The sequence below is a fragment of the Plectropomus leopardus genome, chromosome 2, assembly GCF_026936395.1.
Source record: "Plectropomus leopardus strain MGB_pleo_1.0 chromosome 2, ASM2693639v1, whole genome shotgun sequence".
NCBI lineage: Eukaryota > Metazoa > Chordata > Actinopteri > Perciformes > Serranidae > Plectropomus > Plectropomus leopardus.
Genome location: NC_142177.1, coordinates 188,392 through 215,709, shown reverse-complemented (window position 1 = coordinate 215,709; position 27,318 = coordinate 188,392). Strand labels below are relative to the sequence as shown.

Sequence of the window (27,318 nt, the reverse complement as noted above, 5' to 3'; positions counted from 1 at the left end):
TAAATAAGAATTAAGGAAGACAACTTCAAAAACATGCTATAAGCACAAACTGGTTTGCTTTTAGATTAGACTAATAGCTTACCCAGTAAAGGACATCTGTCCACCCCTGTGTGGTGATACACTGGTAGACGGTCAACATTGAAAAGCCCAGGTTGTCAAAATGGGTGATTCCATGGTTAGGGCCTGGCCAGCCAGCTCGACACTCTGTGCCATTGATGGTACAACGCCGACCATTCCCCGCTTGAGCACATGGAGCCGGCTTCTCATTCTCCACTGTCGCAATAATGTCTGAGGGTCAGAGAAGGATAACGAAGGTTATTGTAACCCTATTCTGTTAGCTCAGGTGGAGTCCTCTACTTGACTCTATGGGTAATACTCTCCTCCAGTAATCAGCAAGTATTAGCCCACTGAGATTTCCATAGATGTAGCCAACCAGTCAGGACATGAATACCCCTAACATCCCGGATTAAGCTATTGCACTGGATGGGCGGACCTTGTTGGGAGCCACAAGGACACAAGACTCCAATGCAAATTCAAAAATTGCACTGCAGGAATTAAATAATGCTATTAGCAACAACATACCCGAGCAATCGGATGGAATCTGCATAGTAGCTGCTGATTTTAATCAACTCAACCTTCAGCTCCAAGGATGTGGCAGGATCAAGGACAAATGTAACTTTGTTTTATAAACTTTGTATAAAAAATGCCTAATAAATCTACCTTCTACCCCGACAGGTCCCTCACCACACCACTGGGGATGCATCCATAAACACTGTGATGTAAGAGGTCACTCATCCGAGAGATACTCCTACAGCAGATTTTGTGGGAACCCCCATTGTCTTAGGTTGTCCTAAGCTGAATGGGGAATGGTAACCAATGGTGACAAGTTTTGCTCGTGCTTCTTAGCATCAAAGTGAAGGATAGTAAACCAATTCCGTAGGTGATGCATATGCAGCAGCCCCAACCGTAGCACCAGTTGCCATTAACCCAAGCACCTGCTGGTCAATGTTGTCACCATTGCAAGAAGCCACAGTTTGCAAACTGATGTCTGTCTTTATTCTGTGTGCCTGCTTGCATTGAGCACATCCCTCAGATATTTCACCTGTTGGTGAAGAATGCATTGTTAGAGAATGCACCCTTTAAATCGAAGGTGGTGAACCAGTCTCCTCGCTGGACCAGTTCCAGTAAATGCTAGAAGGTTAGCATTTACTGGAACATCTGTAACATCTTGTGGGCAACGTATTGGTTTGGGTTGCAGAGACCCGAAAAGGATCTGAACCCTCCGGTCGCCTTTGGAACTAGAAAGTATGTGAAGTAAAATCCCTTATTTCTGTCTCAATCACAATGTTTATTTACAATAACCTCCTGGTAGAAAACCACTGCATCACCTAAATACAATCATATGGTGCTGAGCAAACTTAACTAATTAGTTTTAGGTCACCTGAGAAAAGTCCCACATTGAAAAATAAATGTGCAGTTGAGTATATGATATAGTTAGAATATTATCACAGCCTTACCTTGCTGTAACATATCCCTTACCATTGAGGACTTTAAGTCATTATGTCAAAAACACCAGACTCCATCGTGAAAATTTGTCATTATACTCCACCGAACAGTGAAGTCAGTGGAGCAAATATTCATATAGTGTACACTTAAACTGATCTAGATTTTTGGTTTTTTTTAGGTGGCTAAAATATGTTTTGCTGCAACCCTGTCCATAGCAGTACATTGCTCAGCTTGCTGGTTAAAGACTGTTTCCCAATGAACATGTATTCTTTCCTAAACATAGCCCAAATCCTATACAGGACTATACCTATAAATAACAACAGTGTTCAGTTATTTCTCTCCTCATAAGTAATGAACAGTCCCTAACCACTGAGGGTGGCACTTGCATTAAAAGGTGGAAAACACTGTTCCATAGGGGAAAACATGTTGACACAACACCTGTGGATTAAGTTTATCAAAAACCTTAGAAAAGCAACGCTGTTCATAAAATATGCACAACAGAAACATTAATTAGTTCGCACCATTGTGTTAAACCCTATATCTATGTATAACACAGATCTGACTGAAAAATGACAAAAGACACAAACAAGTTTGCCAAATTAACATATCTCCAAAATTTAAAACAGAAACCAGTTATCTACCCGGAAGTAGCTTTTGTTGTTAGCATGACATCACGGTTATTCGGCCTATAGACCAGTCTAACCATCCTTTCCATGCTCTAGTGCAGGGATGGGGAACCTCCGGCCTCCGGGCCGGATACGGCCCGCGGAGCCGTTTTGACTGGCCCGTGGACACGGACTGGGCAGAATTTGGGCAGATGCCAGAGTGGCCGTGCAGTCTCGGGGCCGCGCACCACGCAACGTCAAAGTGAAACTGTGTCCTGCTCCAGCGCAGCGCGGAGACGGGGAGCCGCTTGCGGCCCTTGTCTCAGCGATGTCTTTGCGCCCGGTCGGAGGGGGCCAGGAGCGGACGAGGGTTTGCCCTGGTGCGGAGCAGCAGCCGGGGACAGCGACATCACAGAGAGACATCACAGAGAGATCCGATTCCCCGAGGCTCGGCTCCGGGCTGCTTCCCCGCTCCGTGGCTCAGAGCCTCTCTGTGAAGTTGCTGTCCCCGGATGCTGCTCTGTTGTCTAACCATGGAAGAATGTATTAAGACACACACACAGACCTCGAGGATATTGTATAATTTATCCATTATCTCCACCTCCGCTCCCTTCCACTGCTGGTGCTGCGCTGCAGCGCTGTGTCTGTCACCGCCTCTCCTCCATTGATTGGTCAGAAATGCTCAGATGTGAAAAAAGCAAAAAAAAATTTTTTTTTGTACAAAAGTTTCAGAGACAGTGTGCAATTGTCACAGTATGAGTTCAATAAAAAAAAACAAAAAAACACGGATGCAGTGTGCAATAATTGCCCAGAAATTACAGTAGTTTTCCGTCAGGTCAGTGAGCAGCACGTGCTGCAGTCAGTTGGCTGGAGTCAGAGGCGGAGCTAGAGGGGAGGCCAGGGTAGCACTGGACCCCCCTGAAATCTGATTGGACCCCCCAGGTGCCACCCCAGATGATTGACATATCGCGGCACCGCACGTCTTGTCGGAAGGAGCCAGTTGCATTTTTAAATCAGTGAAGCCTATTGACTGCTAAGTCCCTCCTGTACAGTAGTTGGCGCTATGTACCACAAAGCGTTGCAATCCACGTTCATTAGGAGAAGAAGAAGAATCGCCACTGAAGCAGAGGAAGATTTGAATCTGATTTGAACTGGAGTCGGTTATCATTGCTGGAGACAGGAGATCAACAAAGTGACGAAAAAGAAGGAGACGAAGGATACCCTTCATGGACAGTGAACTCCTCGTCGTAAAGTAAGTTTTACGCTGGTGTCCTAATGAGTCACTGTTTAAAATAACTTTTGTAGATAGGAGATTTTTTTTTGTTGTTGCTACAAGCAGAGAGCCACGGCATCAAGCAAACGTTAACGTTACATCTCATGGCGTCTAGCTTCCAACAGCCGCTCAATATTAACGTCTACATTTAATTCATTTGGGTCGCTATTTATATACGTGTTTCTCCAATGATTCTAGAGGTATGAAACTGGAGAATTAGCCAGCTACCTGTTTCATGCTCTGTTGCCTTAAATGAAACGTAATGTGAACACGGTAGTTAGCCTGCTGTCAACTAGCTGAAAAGTCTGGATATTAAACTTTCGTCTATGGTGGTTTATTTGCCCTGACATTTTTTAGGCTTGAAGTAGGGATTTAATAACATTGTGTGATTATAAGTGATGCTAGGAGTAACGTTAACAAGACTGGCTTATTTTTTCATAGGGTCAGTTGAGAATGAAAAGGCAGGGGGAGAAGATTTATGACCTCTTTTTAAAGAGAACCAAGTCAGGAAAAGATGAGGCAGGCAGACAGCCAGAATTCAGGTCTGCTAGCAGCTCCCATCCTGGGACGAGTCAGGAGGAGAGAGAATCTGATGCACACAGCCCATCATCACCAGGTCAGAGCATAGAAGCAGTCACATGCTCACTTCAGTAGTAATTTTAAGTTTCCTACGCTAGTATGGAAAGTATGGAATTTGATTTTCTACATTTCCAGGTCTGTAGTAGTATGGAAAATGGAAACAATTGTATGGAAATATATTTATCTTAATACTTATCTGGGTTATCTTAAGATGTATGGGTTAATTATTTTGCATACACTACCTATCTACAATCTCCTGGAAATAATTTAGTGGCATAATGGCATACAAATTCAGAATAATGATAACAAATAATTTGCATGATGAATTTCATAATCTATTCACATGATACACATCTTATTACTCAAATGTCACAAAAAGATTTCTGTCTTTGTTACTGAGAAGTCTGGGAATTAGGGTCTGGAAATTTTAAATGTGTAGGAACCCTTAAGTTTTTTTTTTGGATATTTTGAAGTGTTGGTTACTGATGTGTGTTGTTTTTTTAATGGTGGTTGTATGTTTATTTTGCTTACACTAATATTTTTATTTTTATACAATGTAGTTCCCTTGAGGGAGGACACAGAAGACAAAGGTGGCAGCTCCCTTCCTGGGACTAGTCCGGAGAGAGAATGCACAACACAGCACAGCCCATCATCACCAGGTCAGAGCATAGACAGAAACAGTCACATGCTCAGTTCAGTAATAAAGTTTAGTTTTAGATATTTTGAAATGTTGGTTACTGATGAGTGTTGTTTTTTAATGGTGGTTGCATTTTTATTTTGATTACACTATACAATGTAGTTCCATCGAAGGAGGACACGGAGGCCTCTGAGGATGAGGATGTCAATGAGCAACAAGAGCCAGACCCAGAGACCCAGAGGACCCGGTGGTAGGTCTACTTACCTGAAACTTGCTAGTTAGCTGCAGTTATTGTCTAATAATCTTCTGGATCCCTTAACTGTGTTTTCATGACTATTTTATTTGTATTCCAGATATTTCAAGATGCAAAGAGGAGGGACCAGTTCAGCCTTGTCTGACACAATTCCCCAGAACCCAGCACGGATCAAGGAAGAGAGCATTCTGCAGTGCCTGGTACAGAGCCAATTCTTGGCTTGAATACTCAATCCTTAAAGACTCTTCCTACTGCTTTGCCTGTAGACATTTCTCCTTGCCTAATGCACCAGACTCTGCCTTTGCCCGAGTCAGGCTTCTCCAATTGGAAAAAAGCGTTGTCAAAGGAGGCTGGGTTTAAACTCCACTCAAAATCAGAAATGCATGTCAATGCAATGTACGCATGGAATCAGTGTAAAAAGGCTACTGAGATGAACACAACCATGTTAAACTCTTTGAACATGAACCGACAAAAAAAAGTGGAAGAAAATCAACAGTATGTGAAAACAATAGCAAATGTTCTTCTGTTAATGGCAACTCAAAACATTGCACAGAGAGGCCATCGGGAGTCTGAGGACTCTCACAATAAGGGGAACTTTTTGGCCATACTGGATGAAATAGCAAAACACGATAAATTCATTGAAAAGAGGCTCGATGCATGTGGCAATGCAAAATACACAAGCCACCAAATTCAAAACGAAATCCAACAGGGTTTAACTGAGATGGTCTAGACCGAAATTATCAAAGAAGTAAAAGAAAATGAAGTTTTCAGTGTGATTGCAGACGAGACAAAAGACCTCCAAAAAAAAAACCAAATGTCTATAGTTATAAGGTATTATTACAAAGGTGCCATTCATGAAAGTTTTCTGTGCTTCCAGGCAGCTAAAAGCCTTGATGCAGCAGGTCTCAGTAAATTGATTGTCAGTTGTCTAGAGAGGCATGGTCTGGACTACAGAAATAACCTTGTAGGACAAGGGTACGACGGTGCATCTGTCATGAACGGTAAACATTCTGGAGTATCTGCAAGAATTCAAAACAATGTCAGATTTGCATTTTACGTTCACTGTAATGCGCATTGTTTGAATTTAGTTCTTGTTGATGCTACAAAAGCAGTGCCTGAGGTTGTTGACTTTTTTGCACTTCTGCAGCAGCTGTATAACTTTGTGTCTGGCTCGTAGCAGCCCAGGGAGCTACATGCACTTACAGACACAAGGTGGGCCTGCAGATACACAGCGTGCCGTAATCTGAGAGACAGGCTTCCAGCAGTTCTGAGACTGTTGCAGGATCTTGCACTTGAAAGACGCTGAGAAAGGTCAGTAGAGGCGAGGGGTCTTCTTTCTCAGATAGATCTACAGTTCATAGGGCTTTTGGTTACCTTTTGTAAAGTGCTTGGTGATGCCAAATGTCTTTCTGACATGCTCCAGTCCAGCACTCTTGATCTAGCAAGGGCTGTGGATCTAGTAGGTGCCCTTACAGACACTTTCCAGGACTACAGAACTGAGAATTACTTTGATGAACTATGGAAAGAGGTTGAGGAGCTTGCTGAGCAGTGCAAAATCGGTATACAAACACACTATAAAAGACATTCTAGAATAAGCTCAAGATTTCTTGACTCACTGGTGATGAGCACTGTAGGACAGAGAAACTGTGATGATGAAGGCTTCCCCAGATCACTCTTTTATCAAGTGATTGACTGTCTCATAACTGAGCTGAAGAGGCGCTTTTCAAAGAAAAGTTGTGAGACCATGCAAGGTGTGCAGTCCCTGAACCCAAAGAGTGCAACTTTCTTAAGTGAGGAGCCTCTATTTGCCTTTGCACAGACCTTTGAGTCAGACCTCAGTGACCTCAAACATGAAGTTCACCAAACCAAGCGACTTCTAGACAGGAGAGTGAAAAGTGGATTAGACAGACCATCTACTTTGCTTGATTTCATTATGTTTCTCGAGCCTTACAAAGAGGTTTTCCATGAGATATTCAGACTTTGCAAGATTGCTGTTGTTACTCCAGTCAGCACTGCTTCCTGTGAGAGAAGCTTCTCTGCTTTAAAACTGATTAAAACTCACCTCAGAACCACCATGGCTGATGGCAGGTTAAGTCACCTTGGAACTCTCAGTATCGAGTCAAGAAGGGCATGTGCCCTCAACATGGATGACTTTGTGAAACAATTTGCGACTTCTCACCATAACCGAAGGATTATGCTTTTCTGAACCTGAAAGATAGTGTCTCTGGTCATGACTAAGCTCTTCACTATGTTCTACTTAGACCAAGGATAGTTTGGGAGTCAGACAGAACCCCTTGTCATAGTTAAAACCTGCACACTGTGTGTGTGTGTGTGTGTGTGTGTGTGTGTGTGTGAGAGAGAGAGATTGATGAGAGAGAGAGAGGGAGAGGGAGGGAGTGGGAGGGAGGGAGGGAGAGAGAGATATTGTGTGAGTAACTATGAATGTGTTGGTGCATTTTCACCATTTTTGTAAAAATGAGTTATTATTAATGCATTATTGAAAAATTGCCAAGTTATGTTTTACATTTTCTGCATTGTTAATAAACTGCAAATTATATATACATAAATCTCATCTCCTGTGTGCTTAGTATGTGCATTTCAACATTTGACACTCCGATTGCAATTGATAAGTCGAGAAATAAATTCATTGTTTATAGTCTGTGGACCCCCTGAAATAGCCTTGGCCACCCCCTGGCCACCCCAAGGATAAAAGTCTAGCGATCGAGTCTAGTGATCGACACTGATGACAAATGCCGCATCATGGCAACTGCCAAAAAAAGGAAAGTGGATGCAGAATGCAGCACATTTCAGGAAAAATGGACAAATGATTTTTTCTTTGTTGAAGTGAAAGGTTTGTTCCGAGGCACTGACAGTAATGAAAAAGGCCAATCTGGAACGCCATTACACGTCAAAACATGCCCATCTCCAAGAGTTGAGAGGACAAGTGCGGTTGGATAAAATAAACACACTTCGTCGGAGTTTGGAAGCTCAACAAGCAGCTTTTGCACGACCACAGACTGACAGGGACAATATTGTGCGTGCAAGTTTTGTGGTGAGTGAATTAATAGCCACAAAGCTGAAACTTTATGCCGAGGGAGAGTTTGTGAAGGAGTGCCTCGTAGCCACCGCCGAGCTGCTGGCGCCCGACAAAGTGAGAATGTTTCAAAACATCAGTTTGTCCCGACGCACCGTTGCAGACAGGATAACAGATATGGCACAAGATATTGAAAAAAACACTTAAAGTCACTGCAAAAGACTTTGTGTATTTTTCTCTGGCCTGTGATGAGACAACAGACATCACCAACACAGCACAGTTTGCCATTTTTGTGCGTGGGGTTACCGCCGAGTTTGATACGAAGGAGGAGTTGCTGTCTTTGCAAGCCATGCATGGCACTACCAAAGGCGAGGATTTGTTTAAAGAAGTCATTGTGGCCATGAAGAAGTTTGAACTGCCATTTGAAAAGTTGAGTGGCATCGCCACTGATGGTGCCCTCGCGATGGTTGGCGCACAGAAAGGATTGACTGCATTAGTCAAGAAAGAAATGAGCCGTCTGAGTCTGAATCCAAGTGACTTAGTTGCATGCCACTGTATCATACATCAGGAGAGTCTGTGTGCCCAATCCCTGAAGCTAAATGATGTGATGAAAACTGTTGTGTCCACCATAAACTTCATCCAGCCTTGGTGTACTTGAAATTAAAAAAAAAACTGTCACTGTCACTGTCATGGCAGCAAAGCATCACGTTGACGCATCTAAAGTGATGCTAACACTGTTGGGATCTAAACTTGGGCAGTGGCATTCTGGTTGCTGCTGAACACCACTCTTTGAGTGGTCTGCGCTGAGGCACTGATTATATTCTTGAATGCATCCATGGAGCACACTGTTAAGTTGGCAAATCATCGTAGATTAAAAGAAAAGGGATGGCAGACAGCTTATTGTACTGCCTCATATACTGTGTAGTCCAAATGCATTTGGATAGGCACATCCTAATTGGCCAGCTACATTTATGCAAATGTCGTTGGGCAAATGTGTGCTCATGGATGGTGGAGAGTATTATCCATAGAGTCCAGTAGAGGTACCTTTTCTACTACGGCTCAATTAACTACATTACCACAGTCCATTACTACTTTTTTTCTTTTTCTCATCTGACCTTATGGCAGACACATTGCCAGTTCTTGTAAATCTCATTTAACACTCACAGTTCCTGATATAGCATGAATAGTGTTTATGTTAAAATACAGACCTCACAAATAGCACTGTGCTGGAGTGAGTAAAAATGATCAGACCAACCCATTCTCTGTATGTCAACAGAGGAGCTACATGGTGAGTGAAAAGTTTCTGCATCTCCTCTTCGAACCATGTAACTTGTGTGTTTTTTTTAACTTATGGATTTTTCTCAAACTCTAGTTGCATTGTCAAATATTACATAATTTTAGATTAAGAAAGATTACCGCTGTGTCAATAATCTGTTGAGTTGCAAAGTAAATAAACTGTTATTGACAGCAAAGACACCACACTATAGAAAGACAAAGACTATTTCTTGCCAGTAACTGATAAATTAGGTCATTACTGGCAAAATCCACAAATCATACTGGTGCATCTCTAGTAGTACTGCCATATGTAACTCTGTTGTGCTGAAAACAGTACCTGTGCCAATGTAGTAGCAGGTTTTGTGCATTTTGCATTTGAAAAGCTCCAATCCCATGATTGAGTAGATGGTGACCATAAAAAGGACCAGTAGGGTGATGTGAAAAAGAGGAAGCATCGATTTTAGAATGGAGTTCATCACCACTTGCAGGCCTACGGGGGAAAACAGGAATAATTCAAACCAATATTCCTAAGAAATGATCTGACAACACAGTGTGTATGTGTATGTGTATGTGTGTAATTGTTACTGAATAAATTAAATGCCCCTAATGTTGGTACATGACTGTAAACACCGGTATAAACCTGCATTACTACTAATAAAATATTCATACAAAGAATACCAACAATACAAATTTTAGCATTAGTGTTACTTATTACACTAATAATAAAATAACAATGATAGCAAGATCAAATTCAGTTACAGCGTGAGCAAGTTCTATAATTCAGTTTTACAAAGTATCTGATTCAAAGGCAGACCATTTACTCACTGGGTACTCCAGAGACCAGTCTAAGTGGTCGGAGAACTCTGAATGCCCGCAGAGCTTTCATGTCAAAGCCACCACCTTTTTCTCCTACTGGAGCCTCCACCCCACTGATGTGATTAATGGCATCCACAACCACAGTGAAAAGCCTGGAGAGATAAAAAAAAAAAAGAGAAGATTATGTTTTTCTAAAACTGAAATAACAAATGGTTGTTTAGCACATTTAAAGTTTTAGGAATACACAGTTGAAAGCAGTGAGAGTCTTTCTGACTATGCTTAATGACTGCTGCTTCTCCCTTGGTCAAGCTCAGTCACTTTAACTGCATCCACATTTCCATCATTGTGCATATTATCCTCAGATCTATGTTCTACCTCCTGAGGATGTGTGTGAGAAAGAAATGCAGAAAAACTACCTGCTTCATTTCATGATTTCCATCCAGAAATGAAGGTTGTTAAAGACAAATCTGGGGCAAATCTGGATTGGATTGTTCCAACCTCAACAGGTCTTACACTGCTCTTCCCCTGCTTGGCTCCAGTAACCACAAATAAAGAAAATATAGCTGAAGCATTTGGGGCTGTTTGGCTGTATCATGTTGTGGTGTTGTATATTGCTGTTTTAATGGCTGTTTTATATGTATGCATAGTTGTATGTCAGTACATGATGCATTTTAAATAGATGCATGGTTTTATGCAAGTGTACGTGACGTCACATCCTTATAGGAACATGAGGGCAATGCCTTCTGCCACTGCCTGCCTGTATGTTTTTGGCAGGTTTGTGGTTAGCTTTGCTAGTATGCCAGACAGTTGCTGTTAAATCAGGTGCACAAACCGATGAAGAGAAAAGCCGCTAATAGAATTCCATCTGAGAAAGAAAACCCAAAGAGGAAGAGATTGTGGATTTGTGCTATGACATGCCCACGTCCCCCTCTCTTTGTTTTTCTATTTTGGAGGTGCAATCTAAACATTTATTGCATGACATGAAAATTTGGTGGGTTTGTGCTGCAGCTCAAAGAAGTTTCCACTGTTGGCCACCGGCACCATGCCAGTCATGTGACTGAAAACTATGAATAGGTGCATATGTGTTTGCAGACATGCACAGTTTTGATATATGGTTTATATATTCATTTTGGTCACACTTTGTATGAAACCCATGTCTATAATGCATTATAACGCAATATAAAAACGTACTTATAATGCATCACAATGCCTCTTTAGTGCTTTATAACACAGTTATAAGCACTCATGGTCATTTAAAATGCTTTGTAAAACTAATCATAACTCATTATGATGCCAGTGTATTTAATTAATAATGAACATTTTTATTTATTTTTTACTTAGCCTTTATTTAATCCCATTGAGATCAAAGATCTCTTTTTCACAAGAGACCTGGCCAAAAGTGGCAGCAACACATAGTTACAACAACAAAAACAATCTCATACAGTACGCATTAAAAATACGACACAGTCTTGTGTCGTGCAGGCATAGGTGCACAGCAGTCATCAGCATAAAAATGAAAAGAAGAATTTGGGATATTTTGTCCGAGACAATTAATATACAAAGTAAATAGTAGTGGTCCTAAAACTGAACCTTGAGGTACTTTAGTGATAAAAATCAGAGAATTGGGTAAAAAGTTCAGTAGCCTGGGAGAAAGACAAAAGGAGCAGCTGCAAGATAAGAAAGGTGGGAAAAACGAATGAAGAGTGCAAAACCAAGGTATAATGATTAGGTATAATGATGTCGTCCAAGGTCATAGTAACTTTTTGGCATGAGGCCTTGACCAGCTGCATCTCCGCTGTGTGAGAAAAAACAGGAGGAGAAAAGTTTAACAGCACACACAGCAGAGGTTAAACATTCAACGACACACACACACACACACACACACACACACACACACTCTTTTAAAGTAACTGAATATGATTTCCACAACAGTAAATTGAATCTTGATTTTGTGTTTCTACTGAGTGGTCTATTATGCTGTAGTTTGAAACAGGGTGAACATTTATTCTGTATGAATAACCAGTCTGTAACCTGGGTGTGATATTATAAGTAAACTAAGTTGCATTATTTTTAAAAATAAAGTATTAAAGGTCTTGGAAATAATGGTGTCACGAGAGAGATAGGTCTGGGGTGTGGCAAAGTACCTAGAACCCCAGTGAATGCTGACACTATTAAAATCAGAGCCAAAAGATGAAAGCAGGAAGGAGGATTTTCCTGGGTCCTCAGAAGAGGGGGGAGAGACCCCAGAATCTCCATATGAGTATAAAAATGAGTGTTTCAAAAGTCATGTTTAGTCTAATCCCGGGATTGGCTCGGGTTTGTTGTTGTGTTGTCATAGACCACAATAAAACTCTACTTTGCAACTGACTTTGCTCATCTCAAGTGATCCTTCGCTGGAGCTACAACATCCATCATCACTTTTGATGAAAGCCTGCAAGAATAGTTACATTAGATATGCGTTTGAGTTAATTTTAGAGAAGTCTTCAGAGGTGTTTTTGCCACAACAGTAACCCCTTCTGAATTTGTAGTACCTCAGAGATTACACACTCTGAGTGAACAGCCTGGGTTCTACCAGAAAGATAGTTGGCAAACCATCCAACAGCATGGTCTGAAAACCCAGCAACTTTAAGGCAATCCAGTAAAATGGCCGATTTCCAGTCCTCAGGGATTTTATTTGAAGTCAAAGCAAGGTTAAAAATGTGGCACAGTGGCTTAGCTATAAAATTCGCATCAAGCTTTGAAAAGAAGGGCTCTTAATTGTCTGGGCCTGCCGGTTATCTCAGATTGAGATTTTTCAGAGCCATAGAAACATCTGGTGTAGTAAAAGGACAGAAGGTAAAAGTCTGGACTTGTCAAGAACTGGAGACACCAGAGGGAGCTTCTTCGACTTGAATCAAAAACCTGAGGATATGAAGTGATTATTAAAAGAGTTGAATTTATCTGTTATTTGTTACACTGTGACCATTAATGACAATGTTAGGTGGAAGAGATTTACAGTGGTTAGATAGTGACTTGATTGTTTGCCAAAATTTCTTCAGGTCTTTTAAATTTTCAGTTGTTGACTACAGATAAAATTCAGCTTTTGTTTTTAAATTCATCTTTTTGAGAGGTTCATTTATTTCTCAGCTGTCTAAAATAAAGCCATTCAGACTCTAATCTGGTTTTGCATGCTCTGGCCCAAGCTGAGTTTCGCTCATGGAGCAAGTCGGAGAGTTCACTTGAGAACCAGGGGTTATCACACCCTTTAACTCTAAATTTACACATGGGAGCGTGTTTGTTTACAGTGTCAATAAAGGATTTGTGGAAAAATTTCCAAGCAAGTTCAACATTGTCAAATAAGGAGATTATATTCCAATCAAGATGGTTTAGATCATGTGAGAAAGCCTGCTCTACAAAATATTTAATATTGCTTTTTTCAACAAAGCGAGGCATAGTTTTAGGTAAAATGGTAAATGGACCGTACTTGTATAGCGCTTTTCTAGTCTTTTCGACTACTCTAAGTGCTTCCACAGGACACGACACATTTACCCATTCACACACACATTAACACAGTACTAGCAGAGGCTACCGTACAAGGTGCCACTTACTAGGTAGTAATCATTCATACGCATGCACACTCCGATGAAGCGGCAGGGAGCAAATTGGGATTCAGTATCTTGCCCAAGGATACTTCAACATAAGGAGCCAGGGATTGAACCATTGACCTTCCAATTAGCGGACAGCCACTCTACCTCTGATCCACAGTCGTAGGTATCCTTGTATCTCATACAACAGCTATCACCCAATGATCACTGACATTTCAAATTAGGACAAGTAGGGAAACTACTTAACTGTGTGAGGATTAAAAAAATCACACTGTGCATCAGAAGCTGGTATAGCCAGTCCTAGTTTAAGTCACCAACCAAGACTTACTCAATTGTAGTTGGGAAAGGAGTTTTACCAGAGTGCTCAATGAGCTATGAGGGGCTGATGGGGGCCTATAACATCCAACAAGCAAAATGTTGTGATTTTGGGATACCTCCACATCAAGGGCTAAAAACTCAAGCTCCTTGCTTAAAGATTCAGTGATCAATAGTTTAACACCAAAATTGCACTTTTCATAGATTGCCACCCCACTGCCTTTTCTTTGACAGTCTGAACGATACACATTAGATTTATTATTGAAAATATCCTTATCTGGAACAGTTTTTGTCTGCCATGTCTCTGATAAAACAATTTTAGCATTTGTTGAGTTTATCCAAATCTTTATCATATCCATTTTAGGGAGCTAACTCCTGACGTTAATGTGTATAATTCCAAGACCAGATCTTGCTTTAAAATCAGCAGGAGTAAGAAATTTTGCAGGAATGTCTGGTCCTGGATTAGATTCCACATTCCCTTAGAGCAATAATAGCAACATTATTAAACTTAGTGCTTGATGTTATTGTTTTTTTAAGTTGATTGTCATCACGGTGGAGAATGTGTTGACTGCAGGAGCAGTAGAAAATATAAAATGATTTTTTAAAATAAGAAGACAATAAGAGTGAAGTGACTCCTCGCCATTGAGCAGCCATTTGGAAACATTCACTGTCAATAATATACAACCTGGTAGAGAGGAGTACAGGTAACACTCATACGAATATGTGAGAGGGTTAAATTGACAAATGAAGTACTCCCAGTCCCACCACACTGTAGCACGTCCTGCAGTAGCACCGCATGTGCCTGAGGGTTACCAGAATTCAGGAGGACAGTCCGTAAAATACTGCAAAGTTAAAAAACACAGTACCGTGAGCAGCATGACAGGGATATCCAAGGAAAATCCAACACAGAAAAAGCATTCCTGAAGACTTAGACTAATGTCTGTCGGAAGCAGGAGACCCAAGGATCCACAGTGAGTCTACTCACTGAGAGAAGCCCGGCGTCACCGGTGTTGGGTTTGGTCAGGCAAATCCAAACAGAGAAACACAAGCGCCAGTGGGACAGGTGATCCAAGATGAGTCTCGCTATTACCGGCATCTGCCAACAGCAATCCACCACACCGGTATAGCGACAAGGAGTGAATGCCGAAGTGGATTCACAGGATTGGTCGATCAGAGCAAAACTGACCCAAACAGTCTCAGAAAAAAAAAACTATAGCAGATCAGCCTCTGAACCCCATTGCTACACTGCACAGCACCTGGTGAACAGCCATTTGTCCTCTGGATGATATAAACATGAGTAAATAAAACAGCCTAGTGTAAAGACTGAAGATAAAACTTGAGTACCACTGGTTCACACAGGTGATTGTAACTTAAAAAACAAATCAAACTTCACTCTCACACACACATATGTGCTGCCATCTTGGATTTTTAATGTGTTATGGTGTGCATATATAGTTATAACCATTTATACATATTCAGAATACTCAATACTTGTCATAATTCTGTAGCTTAAAAGTAGTGTTTTTTATGTTTCCAAATCCCAAAAATTCAAGCTTGTATTCTGAAAAGCATGTATTTGACCCCAGCTCACAACTATAAATCAGGCAGTAAGGCAGCTTCAAACAGGATTATTTTTTGTGTGCTTTAGAGATTTACTGCTGTGACACAATCAGAAAAAAACTGCTTAATTGACATTACCGCAGTTCACTCTCTTCATTCATTCTGCTGCCTGCTCAACCCCTGTCTTTCTCACTGTCTCCCTTTATGAGCTTGGGAGAAGTTATGCCTCTAAATCAAAGTTGAATAATACAAAGGACAATCATCCACCTTCATGCTCATCTCTATATTATTATCTCCAAATTGAGACTTAGGTGTTGTTCAGACTGTTCATCATCACAAAGTTTGTACTGTATGTTAGTTCCTTTTCAAAATGATACATTTTATAGCATATCATGTGCTGTTCTTGCATTGACCCAATCTTATTCCTCACTTTACTTAAGGCAAACAAAGGCTACTCATAATGACTTATAATCATAGGGATTTAATTACTGTACTGAAAGCAGCCAATTAACCTACAGTGAGTTATACTCACATTATAATACATTACAATAGGGATTATAATGTATTATAAAATGATTATAGTGCATCACAACTTTATATACTTTATATATATATATATATATATATATATATATATATATATATATATATATATATATATATATATAATTTGTACATGCTAATAACTATATGCACTCTATAACACATGATCACCATGTTCATAATAATAGACAATGACATCATAATGAATTATGATTATTTTTATAAAGCATTATAAATAGCTATGAGTGTTTAAAACTATTATTACACAGCACCACAGAGGCATTATAATGCATCATAACAATATAGTGCTGCTGTTAATTACGATTTACTTTTTGTCTATTTCATGTACAGTTACTGTTATCAGGAGCATTAATTCTCCTTCTGGACAGAATACAGAGGGCTGCTGGACAGAGAAGCAGCAGATGTGGTTGATGTAATATTTTAGTCAAATTAAATGTGACTTAAAATTTACACACGATCATACGCACAAGAAAATAGGCAGCACAGCTTTTGTTGACTACACTCCAAAACTATGGAACATAGTTACACAACTATATCTTGTTTCTTACCACGTCTTCCGATTGTTTATTCTTGTTTTTTTCTGTGTGAGCATTGACTAGAACGTCCTTAATCGGCTCCAGAGGCTGTGCCATGGCCATAACATGCAACTGACGGACTTGGTGGCATTTAGGGGTCATGGCAATTATGGCTTTCACATGTCCCTGCCCTGTTGTTATTGGGAACTGGTCCTGTAAGACCAGCTGGTAATGTGGAAGTTCTCTTTGTTTTTGTGCTAAACATTTTAAGTTCCTTTGTTTGTTTCTCCTTGACAGATGTTCTGGGCACACAGTTGGTAAAAGAAAGGCAAATAGATAATAAGTTGTTGTCACTGACTAAACTTAAATAAAAAATCTGGGTGAAAAGCACACGGTCAGAACCAAATATTGTCATTTTAAACTGTGTAAACTATGATATAAATGAGATAAATAATCCCATCTAGAGTGAAAAACTCTTTAGTCAGTTTAATAGCCTAAAGTGTTCCGTCGCTCTAGTTCAAGAAACACACTTAACAGAGAAAGAACACTGAAAACTAAAGGGTGAGTGGGTGGATTTGCCTTATATAAAAATGGGGAAAAAAGAGTGGTTGCTATCCTTTTTAATAAATCAGTGTTTACCATAATGAAGAGCTGATTCTATATGCTCCCAATGAAGACTGTACTCAATTTTTTTAAGAAACTTGCCTCTCTCCTGGCTGATAAAGGTAAAGGACAATCCTAATATGGGAAGATTTAAATTGTATATTGGACAGAAAACTGGACAGACTGCTTGTAGAGTGGTTGATGAAGGAATTGGGATTAGTAGATGTTAGGTACTCCCATCACCCCAGAGAAAGAAAATTTGAATTTATGTCTCATGTACATGGGAGCTATTCTAGAATAGACTTTTTTCTGCATCTCAAAAAAAGATCTATACAGTGTTGAGGACAGTAAAATAGAGCCTATCACAATCTCAGATCATGATCCAGTCACTCTCAAAATATGCTTGGCATCATATGAGCACTTTAAATATCAGAGACTTAATGTCTCACTACTGACTGACCTTTTGCTCCAACAGGAAATGCAGAAGGACCTGACTGATTATTTGTCTTTAAATAATGAGAGTGTCTGTCACTCTAAATGGGCTAAAGCTGTGATGAGAGTAAAGATGATAGCCATATCCTCCAGGATAAAGAAACAAAGGTCAGAGGAACAACAGAACCTTGACCCAAAAATTAATAAATTACAACAAGAGCATAAATGAAGATGGGAAGACAGGATAAAAACAACACACAAACTACTCCAAGAAGCCAAACAAGATTTAGATGTGCTATTTACCTATGAGGCAGAGGGTGCACTTAGATTCACTGTTATGTTCTGTGAGAACTCTGCCCTCTTGTGGCTTTTGTGAGTAAATCATCCTCGTCTTTCTTTAATTGCTGCTGTTGTTTCTATTGGTTGTTTTAGTCATGTGACTTAGGTGATAGTTCAGTCATTCCAATCAGAAAGTCCTTCAGTTGATGTGTGACATGTGGTCAGCTTGCAGCTCCAATTCTTTTCTTTTCCATTCATTGCTGTGTCCAGGAAAACACCGCTTGTAAGTTCAATGTACATTGTACATTTGATTGTAATGTCATATAATGTATTTTGGTTTATTTACACGTGAATGCTGCTGAAGTTATGGTAGCTATGAGTATGTATGACATAAGCTGTTGTGACAGCTTTTTGATTTTGGTTTTCTTGCTGCATGTATAAGCAATCATTTTCTGCTGGTGAATTTCATGTACATCATTTCCAAGATATTTACAAGTTATGTAAACCATATAGTGCATCATTTGACTGTGGTATTTTGTGTTATAATGACATAGCTGTCATTTGCATTATTTTATGTGTGTGCATATATGTTGTCATTTAAACAGCATGCACTAATTGGTGCTATTTTTCTGTATTATTTCAGTTTTACAACGAACGCCTTCATGAGAATAACGACAGCAGTTAATAGCATTCAGCTTTACTCCAGCCTCTGACTTTCTCGTGAAGCTTGTGAGCTATCTGGTAATTTGTGTAAAGACACACACACATTGAGGACAGAATATTCACAAGCAGAAAATGTTATAAATTCGGCAACAGAGCAAGTACGTTGCTTGCCTTTCAATTACGTAAAGTTCAGCCAAGTTGAGTGGTTCCTAAGATTAGACATCCCATAACCAGTTAGTCTCACAACCTAAAGAAATTGCAGATGCCTTTGTGGCTTACTCTACAAACCTATATGATAATCAGATGAAAAGACTGAAAAGATACAAGAATTTTTGGGACCCCTTAATATGACTGAATTATCCACTGACAAGGCAGCTGAATTGGTTAGGTTAGGGCAATCACAGAAACAGAAATAAAAGAATCCATCCTTAAACTTAAGAATAACAAGTCACAGAGTTGCCAACAGGCAGGCAGGCAGGAACAGAATGCTGGAAAGTCTGTCATCAGGTAGAACAATCTGGCACTGAGGGTGAGACATAGGGCAGGTTATGTAGGCTGAAACAGGAAATGAGCAACAGGTGGAGGTGGTTACTGCTGAGGAGGATGCAGCCAGGCAGAGGGAGAGAGAGAGGGAAGCACTGCAGGTGGAAGAAATCAGGCTGATTTGGAGAGAGTTGTGTGAGGAGAGGCTGCAGAGGAGCAGACGTGACAGAACCCGCCCCTCAAGGGATGGCCCCTGACGTCCCAAAAGGAGAGAGAGAAAAAAAAACATAAAACAAAACCACCACCAACAACAAAGCGAAGAAAAACCCAAGCTGGGCGGGAGCAAGGGGAAAAGACAGGACGGAGGGATCAGGACCCCAGAGAGTCCGACCTGGCCAAGGCAGGCGCCGGGGCGGCACAAGCGTCATCGACGACCTCCCCCTCAGGAACGTCAGGCAGGGATAAAGCATCTGCAGGAGGGCGATGACCCGGTGGCGGAGCAGCCGGAGCAGCAGGCATGTCAGGGTGGCGCCGATGGAAGTCAGCGATGAGGTCCGGATCCAGGATGTGACGGGAAGGGACCCAGGACCTTTCCTCAGGGCCGTATCCCTCCCAATCAACAAGGTACTGGAGACCCCTCCCACGGCGTTGAGACCGGACCAGGAACTGTGTACGCTGGGGACCCGTCGACCAGGCGAGGAGAAGGAGGTGGCACCACAGGGGACAGCAGGCTTTCATGCACTGGCTTGAGCTTGGACATGTGGAAGGTGGGATGGATCCGCATGGTGCGGGGAAGTCAGAGATGGACTGCAGTCGGGCTGATGATCCGTTGAATGGGGAATGGACCGACAAACCTGGGTGCCAGCTTTCGGGAGTCGACTCGGAGAGGAAGATCTTGGGTCGAAAGCCAGACCCTCTGGCCCACCTGGTAGTCCGGAGCTGGGGATCGCCGACGGTTGGCAGCAGAGGCATACCACTGGACAGAGTGTTGGAGGGCGGCACGCGCTCATACCCAGGTTTGCCGGCAACAGCGGATGAAGGTCTGAACAGACAGGCAGGCAGACTCCCTCTCCAAGGTGGGAAACAAGGTGGGCTGGTAGCTGTAAGCGCACACTGGAATGGAGAGAGGCCTGTGGCAGAGCTGGGTAGAGTGTTGTGGGCGTACTCGATCCAGGGGAGCTGCTGTGACCAGGAGGATGGATCCTGTGAGGCCATGCACCAAAGGGCCGTCTCCAGGTTCTGATTGGCCCTCTTTGTCTGCCCGTTGGACTGGGGATGGTAGACAGACTGCCAGAGGCCCCCAGAAGGTGGCAGAACTCCCTCCAGAAAACTGAGGAGAATTGTGGTCTCTGGTCCAAGACCACATCAACAGGGATGCCATGGATGTGAAAGATGTGGAGGAGTACCAGCTGGGCTGTTTCCTTGGCGAAGGGTAACTTGGGGAGCGGGATGAAGTGGACCATTTTGCTGAAACGGTCAACAACAGTGAGGATGGTGGTATGGCCGAGAGAGGGGGGTAGACCAGTGACAAAGTCCAGGGCAATATGGGACCAAGGACGGTGCGGAATGGGAAGGGGCTGGAGGAGACCCGCCGGGGCCTGGTGGGAGCTCTTGTGTTGATTGCAGACTTGACAAGCTTTCACAAAGTCTCGAGTGTTCTCCTCCATAGAAGCCCACCAGAACCGCCGACGGATAATATCCAGAGTGCGTCTGGTGCCAGGGTGACAGGCGAAGCGGGAGGCATGGGACCATTGGAGGACCTCTGACCACAGGTTTTCAGGGATGTACAGACAGTCGGAGGGGCAGGAACTGGGGCCCGGCTGGGCCTCAAGCGGCTGACTTCACCCTCTCCTCGATGTCCCAGGTGAGGGAGCCGACAACACACGGGGACGGAAGAATTGATGCAGGACCATCGGCGGGTTCTTCCTCTCTCTGGAATTGTCGGGACAGAGCGTCGGGCTTGACTTTGCGGGAGCTTGGGCAGTAGGAGAGGGTGAAGCAGAACCGGGTGAAGAAGAGGGCCCAGCGGGCCTGACTGGAGTTGAGTCTCTTGGCAAAACGGATGTATTCTAGGTTTTTGTGGTCTGTCCACACCAGGAATGGTTTCTTGGCTCCCTCCAGCCAGTGACGCCACTCCTCCAAGGCCTCCTTCACCGCCAGCAGTTCGCGGTTCCCAATGTCGTAGTTTCTCTCGGCAGGGGACAGGCGACGAGAGAAGAAGGCACAGGGATGGAGCTTTTGGTCCAACGCAGCCCGTTGAGAGAGGACGGCCCCAATCCCTGTGTCCGAGGCGTCCACCTCCACCACGAACTGCCGGTCTGGGTCAGGAGTCTGGAGGATGGGGGCAGAGGTGAACCTGGCCTTCAGGTTCTAGAATGCCTCCCCGGCTGCAGAAGATCACCGTAACGGGACCTTGGAGCTGGTAAAGGCGGAGAGGGGAGCAGCCACAGAACTGTAGTTCCTGATGAACCGGCGGTAAAAGTTGGCGAAACCCAGGAACCACTGTAACTGTTTGCGGATCTCAGGGACAGGCCAGGAGGCAACAGCAGAAACCTTGGATGGATCCATTTCAAGGCTGCCCTCACCCACAATAAAACCAAGGAATGGCACTGAGGAGACATGAAACTCGCACTTCTCGGCTTTAACGAAGAGCGAGTTCTCTAGGAGCCTTTGAAGGACAGACTGGACGTGACCCACATGTTCGTCATGGGACCGGGAAAAAATCAGGATGTCATCTAGGTAAACAAACACAAACTTACTGAGCATGTCCCTCAAAACATCATTCACGAGAGCCTGGAAGACGGCTGGGGCGTTGGTAAGGCCAAAGGGCATTACCAGTTATTCATAATGTCCGATGGGAGTGTTAAAAGCCATCTTCCATTCATCTCCCTCTCGGACACGGACCAGGTGATAAGCGTTGCGGAGGTCCAGTTTTGTGAAAATGGTGGCCCCCTGGAGGGGTTCAAAGTCAGAGGACATTACTCAGCTAACCTCCTTTTGGGCCTTTATTAACTAAAATCACAGTGCACGTCTCATAATGTACTGTTTTCCTTTTAGACTGTTAATCTGTGTATTTGTGTTACCTGCTCTGTTTGTTTTGTTTCCTGTGGTAGTTGCTGTAATGGGTCACCACCTATGCTTAAATCTATCATGTTTCAATGATGTTCAGTTCGACCACATATTTTACAAGGATACACTTGTCACAGACATATACACGCACACACGCAAGAAAACACATATACAACAACTTGTTTGTGCAGGTTCTTCAGAAAGGCAGCTGCACACATCTAACACACACACACACACACACACACACACACACACACACCCTATCACCATCAGTGACCACGCAGCAGTCACTCTGACAGTCACTAAGAAAACAGTCACACCACCATCTAGACATTGGAAATTTAATACATCGTTGCTTAAGGACCAAGACTTTATTAAATTCTTTAAAAAAGAGTGGACAATATTCTCTGAAACAAATGACCTGCCTGACATCTCCCCCTGTGTTCTTTGGGAGGCGGCAAAAGCATGCAAGGTAAAATAATTTCTTAGTCCGCATACAAGAAAAAAAAAAGGAGAAAGCACTTGAAATAGAATTAGAACAGCAAATTAAAGCTTTGGAGACAGCTCATGCCACTTCCCAAGATAAACATTTGTTAAGTGAATTGAGAAAATTAAAACTGAAATTAAATGAATTACTTGACATAAAAACACAATTTCAGCTATAGAGATTACGCCTGGAGAACTTTGAACACAGCAACAAATCCAGTAGACTCTTGACAAACCAATCAAAACAGAATAAAGAAAAAGTAACAGTTTCCTCAGTAAAGAACTCTGCTGGGAAAACAACCCACATCCCAGAAGAAATAAATAATACATTTAGGGTTTTTTATAAAAACTTGTATTCATCACAAATGAATCCATCAAACTCTAGCATAGATGCATTTTTAAGTATGATCGAACTACCAAAATTAAATAATGAACAGATCATGGTTTTGGAGTCACCTATTTCAATGGAGGAACTTCATGAAGCTCTCCAGCATATGCCCAACAAGAAAGCCCCAGGACCCGATGGTTTTTCTGCAGAATTCTACAAAGAATTCTGGCCAATGCTCGCACCAATATTCAACAGAATGGTTGCTGAAATTAAGGAAACTTCCATACTCCCTCCTAATATGAACCGTGCAAACATTAGTCTCCTCCTTAAACCAGATAAAGACCCATTACTCCCATCTAGCTATCATCCAATATCACTTATAAATGCAGATCTAAAATTCATTCATCATCATCATTTGCAAGGCGCTGGCTAAAGGACTTGAAAAAATAACACCTCACATAATACACCCTGACCAAACTGGATTTATCAAGGGCAGACACTCTACAAATAACACACGCAGACTAATCAATTTGATAGACTACTGTAATATTCAGAATAAGGAAGCCATAATAGTCTCACTAGATGCTGAAAAAAGCTTTTGACCGGGTGAATTGGAAATTTCTCTTTGCTGCATTACAAAAATTTGGGTTCGGGGATAACTTTCTATTCTGGATCAAAACATTATACAGTTCACCCAGTGCTTGTGTCAGAACAAATGATCAGACTTCTCCAAGCTTCAATCTCCAAAGGGGCACCAGGCAGGGTTGCCCACACTCTCCATCCCTTTTTGCCATATTTATCAAACCACTCGCAGCTGCAATTCGGCAAAATAATAATATCAAAGGGATTCAAACAGCAAATGTGAACCATAAGATAAGCCTTTATGCTGATGATGTACTACTTTTCCTTCAAAATGCACAAGCTTCTCTCTCTGAGACAACAGCACTTATAGACAAATTCTCCTCTATTTCAGACAACTCTATTAATTGGAACAAATCAACAGTCCTACCTATAAACTCTGACTACAAGAGTAGGTCAACCACCCCACTACAATCGGGAAACATTAGATACCTAGGTATCAACATCTCCGCCAGGCTGTCGGACCTGACACGGCTAAATCACATTCCCCTACTTAAAACAATAGAGGATGACCTCACTCGGTGGAGGAATCTGCCCATATCGCTTATGGGAAGAGTGGCAACAGTTAAAATGATGGTCCTGCCAAAAATAAATTATATTTTCTCAATGGTTCCATCCCAACCCCCCCTCACTTGGTTCGATTCATTAGACTCAAGCATTTCCAAATTTCTATGGAAAACTAAACCACCACGTGTAAGTTTAAAAACTCTTCAAAAGGCGAAGGACCATGGTGGTTTGGAGCTACCAGATTTTTATAATAACTACCTTACCAATAGACTGCAATATCTCTTAAAATGTATTACAAATAGTCCATTAGATCAAGCATGGTTAGATATTGAACAGACATTTTGAAGAAACCCAAATCCCTGACCTGCCATTTATCAGTCTCATTATCAAAAGACATAGCTGCTTTAGGAGCATTAATATTAGCACTTCCCTAACAGCCTGGTGGGAATTTCTTAAAATAAATAGGTCTTCACCCATGCCATGCAGACACACACCCATCTGGAACAATTCTGATATCCTGCGAAATAAAAAAACAATAAACTTCACAACCTGGTACGACAAAGGGATAAGACATCTGGAGCATATCCTCCAAGGCAGTAACATCATTCCATTTAATGAGCTGGTAGCACTACATGGTATTAACAAAAACAAATTTCTGGAATATCTTCAGCTTAAATCCATAATTCAGACAAGGTTTAACCTTAGCCAATTGGACTTAGAGCTACCACCAATAATAACAAATTTTCTAAAGCTTTCACCTCCAAAATTACTTTCCAAAATTAATTTATTATTGTCTAAAACAGATCTAACAGTCTCCAATCTCCAAATGGGAGAAAGATTTATCCATCAACACAGACCCAAATTTTTGGATGCAAATTTGTTCAAATACCTTCAAAATGACCCAAAATGCCAACTTACAACTCATACAGTACAAGGTTCTTCACAGAACACACTACACAGGACAAAGGATGTTCAAAATGGGCCTTACATGTAGAAACATCTGTTAGAACTGCACGGGTGGCTCATTACACAGTTATATATATGTATGTTATATATCATATATATCATATATATCATATGTTTGGCTTTGTACACCGGTCAAGAAATTTTGGCAAAAGATTTGTGAAGACCTATCGACACGTCTAGGACACCCCATACCTGCCTCCACCCTCGGTGTGGGGGGTGCTCTGGGGGGATGGGGGGGTTGGTGGCCCTTGGGCCCTGTCTGGGCTGCCTCGCTGGTGTGGGTGGGTCTGGGGCTTTGGGCCCTGGTGGCTTGGGGCCCGTGCTGTCCCCCCGTGGGGGGGTTGCGCGCATGCGGGGGGGCCGGGCGGTGCCTGCTGTGGTGTCTTGGAACAGGCGTTCCTCTGGGGGATGGGGGTGGGGGGGTATGTTAGGTGTCTGGGGGTGGTCGGGGGTGTCGCCTCTGTGCTCCCTTGCTTGTTCTCACTTGGGTGGGGTGCGTGCCTGTCTCTGGGGCACGTGGTGCTGGGTCTGTCGTGTTTTGGGGGGCTGTTGGGTGCTCTGGTGGCTTGTGTCTTGGCCTGCTTGCCCCTGGGAGTTTGGGGGGTGTCCACATCCAATGACAAACCCTCACACACACACACACACACACACACACACAGCACACAACTGTTATACAATCACACATGTACAACAGTTACACATGTTGATGTTATCCATGTCAAGGTTATTTTGGGTAAGTATTTATGCAATCTGTTTTTTGTTTGTTTATTTTTGTTTACTTTTTTAAATTAATTTATTTATTTTTTTTTCTTTTCCTTTTTTACTTACTCATTTTCTTCCTGCTGCCACTGTTAATACTGTTGTAAATATTTGCAGCTATCATTATTGTAGTTAGCGTCGTTGTCATCGTTCTCATTGTCGTTGTTGTTATTGTTGTTGCTGTTGTTTTTGTTGTCTCTTGTGTCTTCCCCTCCCTTCTGTGTCCCCCAACCTCTCTCTTTTCTCTCTCCCTATCCACTCAAATGTTGTACTGTCCGGTAGCCTTGCCGGTAGCCTTGCAGTCTGCACTGTTGCAGTCAGGTGCAGGAACGGTGGATGGGAGATGCTGCGGGACCGCAGCATATCTGAAGCAGGTGAGGTGACAGGTTGGCCCCCACTCATGGATGGTACCGGTCTGCCAATTGATGTGGGGGTTATGACGACAGAGCCAAGGATGGCCCAGGATCAGCTGCAGGTTGGTGTGTGCTAAGATGTGGAAGCGGATGGTCTCATGGTGGTTGCCGGACAGCAGCATGGACACAGGTTGGGTATGGTGGGTTATAGTACCCAGGCGGTGGCCATCCAGGGCCCGGACAGGAACGGGTACAGGCAGGTGCTCCCGCCCGAGCCCCAGCTGACGAACCAGGTCCTCGCTGACGATGTTGGCCTCTGCTCCCGAATCCACCAGAGCAGCGAGGGAATGGGAGCTACTCTGGAGAAGGAGTTGGGTCTGCAGCAACAATCGGGCGGAGAGGGAGGGTGGTCACGCTCACTGGTATCTCTCCGGCTACTAGTGAGCTTTGGCTTTTACCGGACACCCTGACACAAAGTGACCAGCTCCACCACAGTACATACACAGACGACCCCTTCTCCGACGTTCCCTCTCCTCAGGAGTCAGCGATGCCCGGTCCAGCTGCATAGGGACCAGATCCTCAGTGGGCTGGGTGGTGTGCGGAGCGCTGGACATCCCACGGGAATGGGTCTGCTGCGGAAAACGGGATGCCTCCAAATGCCTCTCCCGCCTGCGAGCCTGGACACGGAGATCGATCCGGGTGGCAAGTTCAATGATCCCGTCCAGGGTCGCAGGCACGTCGTGAGACACCAACTCGTCCTTTATATAATCAGCCAACCCATGGATGAAAGCATCAACCAGGGCGGCTGTGTTCCAGTTACTCAGACAGGCTTTTGTCCGAAAGTCTATAGAGTAGTCCACCACTCTCCGATCTCCCTGCCGCATGGCGATCAATTCCCGAGCAGTCTGAGAATGTGGCGCTCCCTGGCCTAAGACCTTGCGCATCTCCTCGGAGAAGAGCAGAAAGGAGGCGCAAGCAGGCGAACATCGTTCCCACTCAGCGGTTCCCCACAGCCGTGCCCGTCTGGTCAGGTGGTTGATGGTGAAAGCCACCTTTGCCTGTGGAACTCTCTGGAGAGCAGGCTCGCTGAGTACCTTTTTTCCTCAGGGAGAAGGAAGGTGGAAGGCTGGATCAAACTCGGTGTTGAGAATCAGAAGGCAGGTCAGATCACCGGGGCAGAGACAGAGCAGGTTAGTCGGGGACGGACAGAGTTGCCAACAGGCAGGCAGGCAGGA

At 43.0% G+C, this 27,318-nt stretch overlaps 1 protein-coding gene across 3 annotated transcripts in view; it reads right to left on the bottom strand.

Annotated features, from left to right (window-relative positions):
• LOC121951505 (dihydropyridine-sensitive L-type skeletal muscle calcium channel subunit alpha-1-like) overlaps nucleotides 1-27,318 on the bottom strand; it is a 240,275-nt gene that overhangs the window by 195,751 nt on the left and 17,206 nt on the right. For all 3 annotated transcript variants that reach the window (XM_088082423.1, XM_088082426.1, XM_088082429.1), the window contains exons 4-6: nucleotides 9,988-10,130; nucleotides 9,500-9,652; nucleotides 83-288 (exon numbers count right to left, since the gene is read on the bottom strand). In XM_088082423.1, the coding sequence (XP_087938549.1) occupies nucleotides 83-288; nucleotides 9,500-9,652; nucleotides 9,988-10,130 (502 nt within the window). The remainder of the gene's footprint in view (nucleotides 1-82; nucleotides 289-9,499; nucleotides 9,653-9,987; nucleotides 10,131-27,318) is intronic.